General features: G+C 40.9%; 1 protein-coding gene across 1 annotated transcript; it reads right to left on the bottom strand.

The window, feature by feature from the left end:
- Positions 1–404: 404 nt before the first annotated feature.
- On the bottom strand, positions 405–1,935 carry LOC109236730 (two-component response regulator ORR10-like). Its single transcript, XM_019402940.1, has 3 exons — positions 1,546–1,935; positions 1,272–1,444; positions 405–1,148 (listed from the first exon to the last, which is right to left on the bottom strand). Exons 1-3 carry the CDS (start codon positions 1,652–1,654, stop codon positions 867–869), a joined length of 564 nt encoding a protein of 187 aa, XP_019258485.1. The 5' UTR covers positions 1,655–1,935; the 3' UTR covers positions 405–866.
- Positions 1,936–17,228: the final 15,293 nt, after the last annotated feature.

The raw sequence follows: 17,228 nt of genomic DNA, 5'->3' as shown, positions 1-17,228 counted from the left end.
TTTCAAATACAGAAGACCAACAATTTGACAATGTCGATGCCCAAATCCTTTTCTTGCAAAGGCTAAATAATATGATTATTATATAAAGTAATAATGTAGATATTCTAAAATACTTAGTCTTGAAATACCGAAGATTAAGTAGTAGGACAACGCATCTTAGCTTATGTCGTATCATTTAAAAAGATGGCATATTATTGGTGGTTGATTTATGTGATTATTGAAGTAACAATTGTCAATAAAAATAATATAATGTTTCTATTCAAAATTGAAGTCCAACAAATTAATTATAGTGAAGAAGATCATGCCCTTCCAATAAGTAAACTTTTTCATTATATTCATTGAACTTATGATTTTTTTCTCAGATGGTCATCCAACTTATAATACTAAGCAAGAAACTATTTTGATTTCTCAAAGCAAAAAGGAAATATGATTATGTATATGAGTAGGATAAAAATTAGACCCAAATCAGATCAGATTAATTACAATAGCTTCACTGTAAATCTAATTTACAAAAATCACTTGGATCATGTCTCTCAACACAAAGAGCTAATCCAGTTCCCTTGCCATCTAATCCTATCCAGAATTGCATAATGAAGTTTTAATCATCTTAAACATTTACAAGTAAGTATGTTTCTGGAAAAAAACAATTGTTTCAAATTGTATGGACATTGGCATCTATCTAAATATGTTCCGAAATCCATGTCTTGCATTCATTTTCTTGGTATCCAAGTCCAAATTTTTCCCGAGAAAATTCTCCCTCTTGAACCGTGGCCTTTTTTTCTCTTAGATTTTTCTTCCATTTGAAACCTTCTTGTTCCAATTAAGGAGAAAACTCCTTAAATTAACTTAAAGAATTTGACATCTCTTTACTCACAAATGTTCTGCCAAAAGATGCCACACAAATTGTTGTATTTTCTTGTTTTCTCAGGAGATATGCATTCTACCATGGCCTTTCTTTTGAGACTATTTGGACTTACTTTCTGTCTTTTTTCCCTCATTAAATGGGGCTTAATTCTATTCACATCTGATTGTTGGACTGGCTTTAGGAAAAATTCTTCAGCTCCTTCTTCCAAACATCTATTAATTCTTGAAGGAACATTTTCTGATGACATGATTATTACTGGAATGTCTTTTAAAGATGATGATCCCTGTAAATTTGACAAAATTTCTATTAGTCAACAATTTTATAAAAAAATTTACACAATCTAAACAATTGTATAATGAAAATTCAATAAGGTAAATTTTTTAATTTTTTGTCACAGTATACATACCTTAATCTTTCTCAAGAGATCATAACCAGTCATTCCAGGCATGCTATAATCTGTAATAATCAAATTGATTCCAATTTCTCTTACATGAGAATGGTCAATTTCTACTCCTTCATTCTCATTACTTGACAATCCAAGATACTCTAGAGCCTTACTTCCAGAATCCACAACAGTAACTACAAAGATAGAAAGAAAGAAAAAAAATTAGAAACCAAGATCCAACAGTTGACATATTTTTTTTTATTTTTTGGGAAATAAAGATGAAATATCAAAGTACCTTGGTAAGAAGAAGTCTTGAGGAGTCTTTCAATGAGTTTTCTATCAATAATACTATCATCAACAGCTAGAACATGAAACTGATGATCCATTGTTGTAACTTGTGCCATTTCCAATATGATGATTTTTGAATTTGTGAATTGTGTAGTATTGTAAAGAATATTGGTTATGTGGTTTGGTGTTTGTGAGGTTATTATATGAAGGGAATGACATGATGATATGGTTGTTGATTTCAAGAAGATACGCAAAATATTTGACAGAAGGGAAAGAGAGATACGAATGCAGATATCAGATCAGAATCTTAAGGATTTCCTATGTTGATTTTCTTGACTTTTTCTTGCTTTAACAAATCTTTGGTGTCCCTTTGAAATGAGAAAAGGCTGGATTGAGTGGATGGTGGATCCTACCATTTGATTTTGTTTTTAAAAACAATCAAAAGTGTAAGAGGTCACATGCATTACCACCTGCCTAACCCTTAATCAGAGGTACTGAGTTCGAGTTCTCGGTATGAAAAAATCTTTGGTAGAAAGCGTTTCTCCCTGAATGTAACCCTACGTGGTACGAATTTAGATATAGTCGAGTTCCAAAGCAGGTACCGGACACCGGGTAGGAAACCAAAAAAATGTCACATGCACTATTCTTCTTTCCTCTTTCTTCTAGGTGTATCTTTTTATTTTATTCTTTAATTTTGACAATATCGACTATAGTTCTTTTTTATTTTGTTTTATATATGAAGTTTCTATGGAAAAGATTACCATTTCCTATTGCAGGAGTCAGGACCACACGTTTTATAATTTAATGGAAAGTCAATTTTGAAAAAGAAAATGAATCTTTTTTTCAAATATTTTGTTTGGCTTTGGTCAATTAATGAATTTTCTACCATTACTGTTTATCCACACCACCAATAAGTGGTAAATCTAACAAACATTAGGTGGGAGCATGGCAATAAAGGAAGATCTGAACAAATAATAACATCGATATCACGCGGTCCAGAATGAAGCTTACATATGTCCTACATCTTATACAGATTGCCCTTAATTGTGAAACCATGTATATTGCAATAAACATGAACACATGCAAAATACTGACTATAACTCAAAGTATTCAAGATAACATTGTTTATCCATAAATCGGTACAATTGAATTTATACTTGGTTTATAAACAAGTGAATTAATTAGATCCTAAGATAATAAATGAATTAGACAAAAATATAATACCTAGCCTTAAAATAAAGATAAAATAGTAGAAACAACAATTACGGGAACAAGGCTTCCGGGGACAATAGCAACGATATCAGTAAACAAAAAGATAGAAGTGTATTAAGTTTTGAATAGAGTGTAGCGTGTGTATGCCAGAAAGTTCTCCTCCTTACAATGTTAATAGAGCTCACTATTTATAGCTGCACCTACGGAACAAGGTCCTAGGATCAAGCCCCTCTTTAATGTCAATTATGAGGGCCATTGAAGAATGTGTAACGTCAGGTAGTGAATGCCATATTCCCTGTAACGGGCCGTGTACTTAATGCTGTAGAATATTCCTCATTAAATGCTACCGGGTGGCATGCATTTACTCCATCTTTATGAATATCATTCTCTCTGGTAATAGACGGGATCGTTGCCTTCTAATTCAACTATCTTCGGTCTTCGGCTCCATGCGTCACTTCCTCATGCGATCATTAATATAAACATATTTTACCCTATACAAATAGCCCCCCTGCTTTCCGGTGCATAACTTTGTGTCACCGAGAAGTTGGTAGAAATACCCTCTTTGGAGGAAAATTCACTGACCCCCTCTCAAAAATTTCTGACAGTTGATTAGACGCACGTCTATCCGCATTTAATGCCCCAAACACGCGTCATCCCACGATTTAGCATCACTTTTGCCGGTTGTCAAGGTAATTATGGCCACGAGTTTAGCCGCCTACACCTTTACTTATATGCATCAAACTTCTTCATTTATATTTCATAATTATACAAACTTTCTCAAACTCTTTTCATTCAACTCGTACTTTGTCTTCATCCTCTCTTTAACCTTCTTATTAAGAGAAAAGTTTTTCCTTCTTTTCTGTTAAAAATGGCTTCTTCTTCTAAAAAACCTAGTTCCTCAAAGAACAAAGGTAAAGCCGACGAAGCTGCTCCTCCTACGGTGAACACCATCATCCTCAGAAGTCTTGTCACAACTAAAGACTTCGAAGAGAAATTTTCTTCTGCTAACCCTCGTACATGGGTCGTTAGCATATACCATTTTTCCATCCATCCTTCAATATTCTTGTTGTGAAGGAAGACTGTCATTGCCAAGATTTAGACATTATCGCTCCTGAACTGGCAGAGTGGGTAACCTTACCCAAGAAGGATTTTACATATTTTTTTAAGTATACCTTCACTTTGGGGCCGTTCTCTTTGAGTGGAGAGGTCGACTCCATCATCGTGGAGTTCTGCATCCATACCAAGGTATGTCTGGTACTAGTAAGTCCTTATGTGTGGAGGACAATCGCTTGTCTTCGGTGTCTGTACCAGGAGACAGGAGAGGAGCTAACTCTAGCTCGGTTGATGAGCCTTTATTCCCCGAAGATCTTCAGCGGGGGAATGATAAATTTCAGCAAACGTGACCATCATGCTCTGCTATCTAGCGTGGATGATGATAACGACTGTGGGTGGATGGAATAGTTTGTTGCAGTCGCCACCAGTCTCATCATTACGGACACGGCTTCATCCTTTCTGGAACTATGGAACCGCACTCGTAAGTTCCTCGTTTATCTTTTCTTTCATTAAAGATCATCTCATATCATTATTGACCCTTCTTCTTTTGCCTGTTTCAAAAACTCGATGGGTACCACCTAGGGTTGAAGGCTTGGACCAGTGGGTCTAGAAAATCTTGGACGTTACTACGCCCGAGACCCCCAAAGAACTGGCCCTTATATACGGGTGGAAGGCCAAAATTCTTGGTTAATTGGACTCATCTCATCTTTACTTTTCGTGTAAGGAAGTTGATTAACCATCTCTATTGCTGAATTCAGTTCTTCCCCAGAGTTCAGTTGTCGTCCCCGAGGAGGATGTTTTGGCTAGTCCTGTTGATGTAGTGAGGCTGGTACAGGAAGCTATTACCTGAACAGGTGTCTCCGGGCCTCCTTCAGGTGCAAGTGCTTCTTCTCAGAGTTCCCGGCTGGAGAATAAGTAACCAAAAAGAAGGCATTCCTCCACATCCCGGGAAAAAATAATAAGACAAAGAGTGTCGCATCCGAGTCGTTTACGGAAGTTATGGTGATGAGTCCCCCGCCCAAGCCGTCCATAGACACTATGGTGATCGACGAAAAATGAGAAGCCAGCGAGGAGAGGGCTTCTCTACATAGAAGACGTCGACCTTCCTTAAATCAACAGAATGCTCAATCTGTTTAGTTAGTTCCACCAAATGAGGATGATGCCTCGGCACTCTGGGGGAGTATGATATGGTGGAAAATGCTAACTCCTGCTTCCGAATTCCAGTCATCGTGCCTGGCACCATGAGGCTGAGTACCGGGTCCCTGCCGTCTTCAGTTGATGAGCAACCAGCACTGCACTTGGCGCAGTTATTTCTCATACTTCAACACCATCAGCTTCATCTCCTTCTTCACCAACTCCATTTTTGCCACCAGCAACTGCTACATCATCTCCACCGGTCGCATCTGTCCGAGGAGAGGATGTTCCTCTCCCCTAGTCCTAGTTCATGGGAACTTAGGGCAAAATTACGCCTCCCCCTCAGAAGATCCGCAAAGGAGGATGAGCGTTACTCTCTTGGTCTCTACCGGATGCAATTGTTGTCCCGGCCGGTGGAACTTGCTAACTATCTAAAGCTTTTGGCTTCAGAAAAAAGATAGGGAAAAGATACAAGCTCTCTCGGGAAAGTGTTTGTTTAACAATTCTATACATAACGCTGCAGCGGTATATTTTTCATTTCCTTCGTTATCTCTTCTATCTTTGATATAGTAGTATTTTGAGTTTGACTTTTTCATTTCGTAGGCCAATTTCCTTGCTTCCGAGGGCCTCTAAAGGTTGATTCAAGATAAGGCGGAACTTACCTTTGAGCGGGATCCACTTTTGGCCGAGCGGGACCAAATTATTGCTCGCCTCTCAGAACTGGAAGCTAAAGCTGCTGAGGCCGTTGTGTTGGAAGCTCGTTTGCAGCAAAGCGAGCAAGAAGTAGAGACCCTTAGCCAAGAGATCGCCCCGTTGAGGGTTCAATTCGAAGATTCTAGGGCCAAATAAGGCCAAATAGGTTGTTGTTGTCAGAGGCGAAGCATGCCCAATTGGAGGAGAAGCATAAGAGGACCATTGAGCATAATAGAATTTTCAGCTCTACTGTCCGTGACCTCGATGTCAGCCTTCGAAACTTTAGATTTGTGCGAGAGAACCTTTCTATTGAGGTCGGCCACCTTAAGAAGAACTTCAGCGTCGAGCGGCTTCCCTCATTGTTGAAAAAACATATGCTATGTACAACATGAGGATAAAAATCTTGGAAGAGGCCAAAGCAGGTGTCATTGATTTTGATGTCGAAATCGCTAAGGCCCGTGAGCTGGAGTTAGCTACAAAAAGGGGTCTTCCTGCCCGAGCCAATGTTATCGATTCTTCTGGTTCTGGTTCTGGTTCTGAGTTCTTTGGAACTGAAGAAGAAACGGAAGGTGATGATGCTAAAGGCCAAAATGATGAGCTGGTGGCGGATCCATCCACTATCTGGGGGCGCATATGTTTCTCTTCCTCCGGGCCCCGGAGATGTAGTAGCTTAGTTTTTCTTTTCTTTTCTTTTCCATACTTATGTATTTGTACTGCTTTTGCTTAGAATAGAAGCACTTTTTCGCTTACGTATTGTGCGAATTTCCCACTTTGCATACTTTTTATCTGTGCAAGTCTCTGCGTACTTTTCGTTAAAGAATTTGTGCAAGTTTGCTTTTTGTGTCTTTTTGTGCAAGGCTTTGGGTGTATTTTTCCACCGAAGGCATTTGGATTCCGGGCATAAGTTCTTCCGAAATCAACCCTTTAACGTGAGGGTTTTTATAAGAGAGAGCCCTCTTATGTATAATGTTGACACCCAATTTTTCCCTATATATTTTTTAATATGCAAAATAACTTCAAAATGGCATATATATGCATATGTAAGCATATGCAAGTAATTTTTCATAATTTTTAAAGGTTTTTAAATTGTAGCCCAAATTGGGTTTCAATTACCCAAATCAGGCCCCAATTTCCCCAGTCCAATTTCAATATTAACCCGACCCCTACCCAATTTAATCGACCCAACCCGGATCCCTACCTGCCTCATTCAATCCAGGCCGTCGATCAAAATGATCAACAGCCACCAGCTCCCCTTACCATTTTTAACCAAAACCAACCCCTTACCCTAAATCATTTTCCACCACCCGCCGCCTTTGAATTACCCTTTCTCTCAATTCTCTCTGATACCTCACCTGAATCCTAGCCGCCGCCCTTTAATCCTACCCTAATCCACCCTAATACCTACCTAATCCATGGCCCCTCGTGGTCATTTAGGACGTGTATCAGCCTCCTATGGCTCCTGGATGTTTGGTTTTATGGTTTCATGACCAGACCTCGAAGGAGTTTGGTCCAGTCCTGCTTGACCGTTGTTCATGGCCTTTCTCCGGCCATCCACGACCTTTCTCCGGCCATTCATGGCCTTTCAAGGCGGATCCTTGACTTTTCTGGTTAGATCGTTAACTTTCGAGATCTTTCTCATTTCTTTTGGGTTTTTTGAAACCCTAATCTCTAAGACCTTTCGATTTCTTTCAGATCTTAGATCTATGCTTACTATGAACTTTTTAAGTGTTTCTCGAAGGTTCTTTGACTTTTCTTTCAAAATGACTCTTCACTTTTCAACGATGAGGGTTTTCCTTTAAGTCTTTCAAAATATCTCTTCTCTGATCTTAATGTTGTTGTGATTTTGCTATGTTTAAAACGATTTTCTTATGTTGTTCTTCTATCTATTCAGCATGTTTAAAAACCCTAGTTCCTTTTAGTCTTATCCGAGTTCTGAGACTGTTTGTTTAAATGTGCACTTGTTCTTTGTTTCAGACTCTATTTTCCTCGTTTGACCTGTTTGATTTTGAGTTCTTACCATCTCTTAAACTCGACTACTGTTGAAGCCCTAAATTTCTTAGAAGTTTTCTCACTTGTTACCACTGTGAGACCTTTACCTGTTTCTGATTTCTCTTATCTGGTACTATGTTCTTCTTCACTGTTGATTCTATGTGACTTGACCTACTTGACTACTGTGCCTCTAATATTTTTCTTACTACTGAATCCTAGCTTATTTCTGCCACTACTGTATGTTTGTGATATCTCTTTTGCCAATGTGTTTGGCCTCGCATGGCTGATGCTTCTGTTCACTCTATTTATATACTGAAGTGCAGAATCATATTTCTTCCTTGATTGATCTTGTGACCGATTGCAAAAGCTTTTCTTTTATTAACCCTAATTTCACTCGCTTGTTTAAATTAATTGATTCCTTTCCCTTTACTGTGATATTTTACCTTGCTGAATCATTTTCAAAATAAACCTATTTTGTACTTGGACTTGATTGTTTACTGCATGCTTTTACTGCCCCTTATATGGCAATAATCAGTCTATCCAAACTTGATTTTTCTTTCCTTAAATGAAACCTGTTAGTACCCGTTAAACAGTGATTCCTTAATTAAAGGGAATCACTTGTGTTAATTGATTCTGACTTGTGATTGTTTCCATGTTTGTGTTAAGACTTTATTTATTACCTTACTTATCACTTGTTTTCAAAACTATAAATACCCACCCCCTCTTTTCTTTAAGACAGGAACAACTTGAGTTCAAAAACACACACTCACACTTAAAACTCTCTCTTTCTTTACTGCTATTTGTGCTATTGCTTTGGCTAGTCGGTTGAAAGCCAAAGCTAGACTGTGGAATCTTGCTTACTTTTTCTTACTGTACTTTACTTCTCTACTGGTATGTCCTAGTTAATGTTTCAAGCCTCATCAACAACATGCTTTCTTTAGTTACTTCAGTTTTCTCATTCTTGTGTACTTCTGGTTATGTTTCTGCAGTCTTTTTTACTTTACTAGCATGTTGAATATGTTCCCTTCCCCTTTTAGATTAATGTTTCCCTATGTATGCACTCTGTCAGTTGCTTGTTATGTGATTTGCTGACTTATGAATCCCAAACCCCATATCCCCTCTATGTATTTTTTCTTTGGTTGGTTTGTGTCCATGCCAGCATCAGCTATTGCTGTGCATGACCAAACATGCCCCTCTCTGGGGTCATATGCTTCATACAATGTATTCCCTAGACCCCTCGACCCCTTTGTGTAACTACTAATTTCTGTGTAATTTAAGCTCTACTACTACTGTTTTTTTTTTCAAATCACCCTTTAGTACTTACTATTTCCAACTCAGTTTTAATCAATCCCTGTCCTGCACTTCCACTATATTCTTAGAACCTAGGTTCTGCCCCTCTTGTGTGAGCCTTGCCTTGGGACCCTTGAGCTCCCTCTGAACTTGGACACATAAGGGTTGGCCCTTCCACACTACACTCATTCTTGTTTGGTTATGCAAACCTGGGTGTAAGCACTGCCCGGGGTCCCTTGACACCCTCAGGGAACTTTGACACTCCCAGGTATTGAGAAAAGCTTTGAACACCATGGGCATCTGAAGTGATTAATTATATAACTCAGACAGGAAGTCAAGATCAGGCTTCTTTTGGTTGTAGTTTCTCATTTCTGCACTTCTTTTGTAATTTAAGTATTTGGTCTGTAATAATTTGTAACAAACATTGGGGTTTGGCCAGTAAAAAGGGATGGGCCAATTATGCATGTTTTAAGGGTAGATATCCTGCCTATAGGATCTGTCCTGCATGTCTTACTTCCACACTTGGATATCCTGCCTATAGGATCTATTCTGCATGTCTTACTTCCACACTTAGATATCCTACTTATAGGATCTGTTTAGTAAATTCTGCATGCTTTACTTCCACACTTAGATATCCTGCTTATAGGATCTGTTTAATAAAGTTCTGCATGTTTTACTTCCGCACTTAGATATCCTGCCTATAGGATCTATTAGCTATAATCAGACATCATGCTCACAAAGTTAAGACCAGCTTCTAAATTAGATGTCATGCATATAAGGTTAATATCAATCTTTTTATAGAGATCATGCCTATAGGAATTCCGCTGTGATCAAATAAATCCTGCCTACTCCATTTCATGTTCAATCAGATACCAGGCCTATTGGACCAAAATTAGCGTTAAATACCTAGATACCATGTTTGTAGGAATAAAAATCAGTTATAATAGAAATCATGCCTATAGGATGTAAAACCAGTTTAGCTATAAATCAGTTTGACTCGTACTATTCTGAATTAGTTTAAACAACCTACTCCTTTATCAATGCGGTTTAGAAAGCATGCCTATAGGATCCAAATCGCTCGTTTAGAACTGTTTACTGCTTTACTACATTCCTAACCAGCAATAGATATCATGCTCCTAGGACATCACTATTACGCCTAGGCAAGCCTTAGGCAATAATAATGATAAAATGGGACCCGCCTTTATCTAATTAGCAACTGCTACAACCAGCAGGCAGGCCTGATTCGGACTTCTTATCTGAGCTATATAATGAATCTGGTTCTATCTCAAATTCCCTGTATTAGGATTTTTAAATTTCAGACTTTAATTGTGCTTGAGTCGTGCTATTTATATGTATTATTTGCGGAGGATTATATGAGCCTCTAACTGCCTACATGTTTCCTTTTAAATGAAGTTCTACGTATTTTGTATGTCGCCTTAGTCTTTTGCCTTTAAACCTAAGAGTCAGCCTAAATCCTCCCCATTATAGGAATAGTAGTCCTAAATTCCTCCGGGACTGATAGGAATGGGACGGGTAATAGCACGCAATAGAGTTCGAGACCAATCCGCGCTTTAAATACCTTTACGGGGTGGGAAGGGTAGATATGGATATGATGACCGGTGCGCTAATACGACGTGTCTTTTGAGGAGTGATTACCGGGTACTGCATTGATGTGATCCATATTACAAATAAACCTAGGACCCTTTATATTCATCAGCATGCTTAGTTATAACTCTTTCAAAACTTTGCTTTATTTTATCATTTCCAAACACTTGTGTATTTAAAATCCCCTCTTATTTGAGCCTTGTTTGTTTACGTGTTAATTGCACAAATTCACAAAGAACTATCTGGTCGGAAACCACAATAGTGGATCCTGAGGGGTGCCTAACACCTTCCCCTTGGGATAATTTCAAGCCCTTACCATATCTCTGGTTATCAAATGTAGTTATATTTGAACCCTATAGGTGCCCTAACGCACCTTAACATCGTTAGGCGACGACTCTTCAAAATTTCAAAACCCCTTTCCCAAAAGGAAAGAGTTGTCCCAACCGAATGTCATAAACCCGATTTCGAAGGAAAAAGGGGGCGCGACAGCATGGCGACTCTGCTGGGGATTTCTTTAGGCTTTTACTATTTCAGATTATTCTTGTGAATTTGTACCTCTCCCTATGTGCAATTATCTGTTTAATTCCTTTAAGCATTTAATTTCTTCTTTAGAAGCTAAACTGACATATCTTTCTTGTTTTCTTTTCTTTATTGCTTTACATTTATGAAACTGCTGTATTTATCGCTTTCTTAAATGTGCAAATACATGTCAACATGCTTTTAATTGTTGCATAATCATGCTCAACATCATACTCCACTCGTGCCAAAAGAAATACTATGGCAATGCTTATAATGAGTGGTTACGCTCTTCCTATATCATTACCCCCTAAATTCGGAAAGGCATATTTGCGATAAAACTAGTCGATCAGCGGTGCAGTCGACAGTTTCGAGCCTTCCCCCTTGAGTTGTCCGCTCAAGGGTACCAGTCTAAAACCCCATAGAAACCTCCCTCTGTTCAAATTGTGCATGCATCATGGTCAAACCTAGCCGGGTCAGTTATGTCGTCCACATAATGATCCTTTAAGATAGCCTTGTCCAAAGTCCACTGGGTTTCCCTAAACCCAAAAACGGACGTTGTCACGTTCTGTGCATTTATTTGGAGAACTAGATGCTTCCTACTAATCATTGATATTAAAGAGTCGAGTCTGGTGGGGGAAGGGTCTAACCTTATTTGCCTTGCAGAAATATAAGGCACGAAGTCCCCAGATTCGGCATGGTCACTAACATCCACACAAGGTTGCTAAGCTGGTGGAAAGATTTGCACTCTAGTGATCAGAATCTCGTCAGAGAATATATGGGAAATCTACCATCCCTCCTGGAAATCCAACCCAATAACATGATCATAGAAGCTGCCACATTATTTTGGGATTGTGAAAGAGCCGTATTCCGCTTTGGGGGTATTGAAATAACACCTTTGCTGGAGGAGATAAGAGGATTGGCTGGCCTAGTATGGGAAACTCCGGGCTTGCTAATGCCTGAGAATCGCAAAGGTAGAGGCTTCCTTAAAATGATGGATTTGAAGAAGAATCCGGAATTGACATGCTTGAAGGATTCATACATCCCTTTTGACTACTTGTACAAAAGGTACGGTCACAGCAATTCTTACCACACCTACTCTGGCGAGTTTGCCATCACATCCTTGGGACACGTCCACCGCAGGGTTTTCATATTCATATTTTGCTTCCTGGGTCTGATTGTATTTCCAATGAAGAAAGGTAGAGTTCATACTAGGTTGGCTATGGTAACCAAAACCCTAATGGAGGGAATTGGTGGGCAGGCATTCAACATTGTACCTATGATTATTGCAGACATATACCGAGCCTTAGAGAAGTGTCAACAAGGAGCAAAACACTTCGAAGGCTGCAATCTGCTGCTTCAACTTTGGCTCATAGAGCATCTCCAAAAGGGCAAATATCGACAAGAAATTCAGCGTAGGGATTGGGATGATCACACCCTTTCCATCATCCAAAGCAAATGAATTACATCCCCGACATGTTCGCTCAGCCTGAGGATGCTAAAGGATGGGTTGAGTTATTTGATAATCTGACCGAGGAACAAGTTCAGTGGATGTTCAAATGGTTTCTTACAGAGGAGTTCATCGCTCGATCAGGAGATGCACCTTTCTTGATACTAATTGGTCTCAGGGGAACCTACCCTTACGTCCCTCTGCGAGTTATGAGGCAAGCTGGTAGGAAGCAGGTCATACCTAGGGTTGACAAGACGAGCCACTTTCGAGCCGACTTCCAAGGCGATGATAGTCCTTACAAGTGCCAAGCCCAACACATGTGGCATAGCAAGATCATGATGGGAAGAGACACCATAGAGCCAGACAGATACCACGCCAATTGTACTCCTTTCTATTCAGGTTGGTTGGAAGACAATCATGATGGTTTGGGCCAGTCGGGGGTTTTGTCGTCGAGGCCACAGGTATTATAAGGACGAAAAGGCTGAAGCGCAAGTCAAGTACAACCAGTTGCGCAAAAGGATCCGCCAGTACGAAAGTGAACATCGCGAAATACAATAGTCCAACCAAAAGCTGATCGAAGAATGGAAAGATATGGCTACCAACGCCAACAAAAGACTGGGATACTTGGAGCGAGGCATAGTGGAACTGGAAAGAAAGTTTCTCAAAAGGGTTGAAGATTGCCAAAAGGCTAAAGGGGCTAAAGGCGGATATCTAGCCAGGGCATACCTGTTGCTGGGACTTCGCGAGTTGGGGAAGCTGTTCGAGGGAACCAAGGATGCTGAATCTGGGGAAGGTCCTTCTAGGACCAAGTAGATAGGAATTTATCTTCTTTGCTTAAAATGTAACAAGGCCAATGGCCATTAGTGACTTTTATTTCTTGTTTATTTAATGTCGATTTGGGATTCGTCTTATCTTTATCAATGAAATGAGGCATTTAGCATTCCAAGTTCTCCAAATCAACTTGTCGCTAGGCCTACCTCGCGCACAACGAGGTTCCCAAATTAAGACACGCTTTACATTCCTGCACTACGTGTTTAAATATTGCAATACTTTTTATGATCCTCACTAACTTGTTTACCTTTTTGTTTTGTTTTTGTTTTTGTTTGTTATTCCCCTCCCCAAAGGTTAATTTGTGCACTCCGGCAATATCATCTTATTCCACGAGATCCAGGGGCCCTCCACCCACTCCTCCTCTTAGTCTTGTTAAGAACAAGAACAAAGGCAAAATAGAAGATTTGAACATCAGGAAAGAGAACACAACAGCAGAGGCCACTGATGGCCATGGTATTCGGGTTCCCAATGAAAATGTGTCACAACTTGAGCAGAAATTGTTGAAGTTTCAAGAAGAGCTCGACCAGGTTCGGAATCTGGCCAACCTATCCTTCTCCCTCAGCACCCCAGACACCAACTTCCCCAACGTTCAAAATCCCACACCTCCACAAAAGCAACCAAATCATCCCACTGCTCCAACAAAGAACCAATGCAATACTTGTCACACTCCAAACAACATTCCACTACTCATCCCCGAACCGCAAAACTCCACAAATGACCATTTCCACACCCACACACCAGGCCACCACAACAATCCCATCTACATGGAGACCATGCCATCTCCGCCCAACCTATATCTTGCACACCTGAGTCCGATGAAAAGGATCTACTCATCAGAAACTTGGCTGAAGAGCTTAAGAAACTAACCAGTCGAATCCAGGGCGTCGAAGGAAGTAAAGGGATTGAAGGGTTGAACTATGAAGACCTCTGCCTACAACCAGATGTCGAACTACCGGAGGGGTACAAACCTCCCAAGTTCGAGATGTTTGACGGTACAGGTGATCCAAAGGTCCATTTGAGAACATACTGTGACAAACTGGTCGGGGTAGGAAAAGACGAAAGGATCCGCATGAAGCTGTTCATGAGGAGTCCGAAAGGAGATGCATTATCTTGGTACATCAGCCAAGATCTTAAGAAGTGGTCGAGCTGGGTAGGTATGGCATCTAATTTTATGGACAGGTTCAGGTTTAACACAGACAACGCGCTAGACGTGTTCTATATCCAGAATCTAAAGAAGAAGCCCACGGAGGCATTTCGTGAGTATGTTACTCGCTGGAGGTCCGAAGCTACTAAGGTCAGACCCGCCTTAGAAGAAGAACAAATGAACAAGTTCTTTGTCCGGGCTCAAAACCCGCAATACTATGAACAGTTGATGGTGATTGAGAATCATAAGTTTTCTGACATTATCAAGCTGGGGGAACAAATTGAAGAAGGTATTAAGAGCGGTATGGTTACAAACTTCGAGGCCTTGCAAGCTACAAATATGGCCTTGCAGTCTGGTGGTGTGTCTAAGAAGAGGGACGTAGGGGCCGTGATGGTTGCACAAAGGACCAAGTCTCTCCTTAAATACCAGACCTACCCAATACCTCCACTCACATATCAGCCAGCCCCAAATTACCAAGCACCCTACTACCAAGCTCCACCACCAACTTATCAGTCACCTCCACCTCCCACATATCAGCCCACCTCACCCAGATACTCCCAGCCTGCTCATGTCTATCAAACTTACAATGCATAACCGTCTCATTACCAATCACTCCCCGCACGCCAAAACTTCCCTAGGCCCCGACCTAATTTTGAGCGGAGGCCTCCAAAACAATACACAGCCATCGCCGAACCCATTGATCAACTATATGAGAGACTCAAAGCCATCGGTTATGTCACCCCCGTCTCTGCTACAACCCTGGAGAATCCTTCTCAGTGGGTTAACCCAAACAAGTCTTGTGCATACCACTCCGACATGAAGGGACACACCATCGATGAATTCCGCTCTTTAAAAGACAAGATACAGTCTCTGATTAATAACAAAGTCATTGTAGCAAAGGAAGCCGCTCCGAACGTCCGCAACAACTCTCTACCAGACCATAAAGGCGAGGGTATTCACATGATTGAAGTAGAGGATGATTGGGATCCCGAGGGATCCATCGGGTTGATCGTAGAAGGCGATGATCCAAAGAAACCAGCAGTTACTCTCAACCCCATCATAGTCCAGATCCAACCATCTGAGGTCACTGAGGTAGATGTGTCTATCCCTCTTGAGTTTGAAGTAGAGCCATCAGTAAGGGCACCATCACCATTTGAGGTTGCAGTTTTGCCACCCAAAGAACATGTCCCATTCGAAGTAAAGGTCGTCGCACCGATCCAGTGGCGATGTCCACCATGCCGTCATTCCATACAAAAGCTATACCCTGGGATTATACAGCCGAGGCTAGGAGGAAAGGCAAAATCAGGTTCGGAGAGACCGTTGCAGCACATGATATGACAAGAACTGGGAGAGTCTATACCCCTGAACACCAAGCTGAGTCAAGCAAGCAGGCCTCCAACCAACCACTCATCATTGAGATGGGTCCAGACGACCTTTGGAGGAAAATACAGGCCAAGGAGTATTCGGTCATCAACCAGCTAAACACAACACCAGCACAGATATCCATCCTCTCATTGTTGCAGAATTCCAAGACACACTAAAACGCTCTGTTGAAGGTGCTGAGTGAAGCGTACGTGCCAAGTAACATAACTGGCGGGGAAATGGCTAATATGGTGGGACAAGTATCAGAAAGCCATAAAATCACCTTCTATGAGGACGAGCTGCCACCTGAAGGGTTGGGTCACAACAAAGCCCTGCACATCACCGTGCAATGCGAAGACTACTTCATCACTAGGATCCTGATCGATGGGGGTTACAGCCTTAACATATGTCCGTTGATAACACTCAAGAAGTTGGGCAAAGGGCTGCATGAGATAAAAGAAGGAGCAATCAATGTAAAAGCTTTTGATGGGTCTCAGAGGTCCACCATCGGTGAGATTAGCCTGTGTCTGCAGATGGGACCAACTTGGTTCGAGGTCGACTTTCAAGTGATAAATGTGCCAGCATCTTACAACTTGCTGCTAGGACGACCCTGGATTCATGCTACTGGGGCTGTAGCCTCAACACTACATCAGGCGGTAAAATTCGAATGGAATCACCAGAAAGTGATCATTCACGGTGGCGGCAGCAATCCTATATACAGTCGCCAGACCATTCCGGAAATCGGAAGAAGAAGAAAGCTAGGCGGAGAGACCTACCACCACATCGAGCGGGTCAATGCTGTCGACAAGGACAAATGGTAGGATAACAAGATAGAGAGCATATTGAATTGGAGTGGGTACGAACCTGGCAAAGGACTCGGCAAGAACCTCCAAGGGATCTCTAAACCTATAAAAACTCAAGAAATATGGCACTACCTTCGGTCTGGGATATGAATACACCTGGGAGGAGTTCAATAGTTGGTCGCCACCATGGCGTGGTCCTTTCTACCCGTTAGAGCAACTGATACCGCACCTGGAGCAGACTTTCAAACAGGCTGACGTCATCTATGGGACAGACGAAGAAGAAGCACTCGCAGCAGTGAAAAACTTGTTTTTGGAGGACAATGATATGGATTGCTGTGTTATTCTCGAGGAGGAGGGGGAGGAAGGTCCTTCCATACAAGCTGTGAGTAGAGGGGCATACCTCAACAATTGGACCATCAGGACCACCAGAGTCCGACGAGCCTCGGGGTAGCAAGGCTAAAACAAGCACTGTTCACTGTTTTATTTACTGAATGATTTTTCTTTTTCGCATTTTTCAATTTTCGCAATAAGATATTCAATGTTCAAAATAATTATTCAATTTATCAAAGCATGTTTGATTTTTCCAACGAATTAATATTTATTTCTAT

The sequence above is a fragment of the Nicotiana attenuata genome, unplaced genomic scaffold (assembly GCF_001879085.1).
Source record: "Nicotiana attenuata strain UT unplaced genomic scaffold, NIATTr2, whole genome shotgun sequence".
NCBI classification, from domain to species: Eukaryota; Viridiplantae; Streptophyta; class Magnoliopsida; order Solanales; family Solanaceae; genus Nicotiana; species Nicotiana attenuata.
This window is presented reverse-complemented; position numbering and strand designations above follow the sequence as displayed.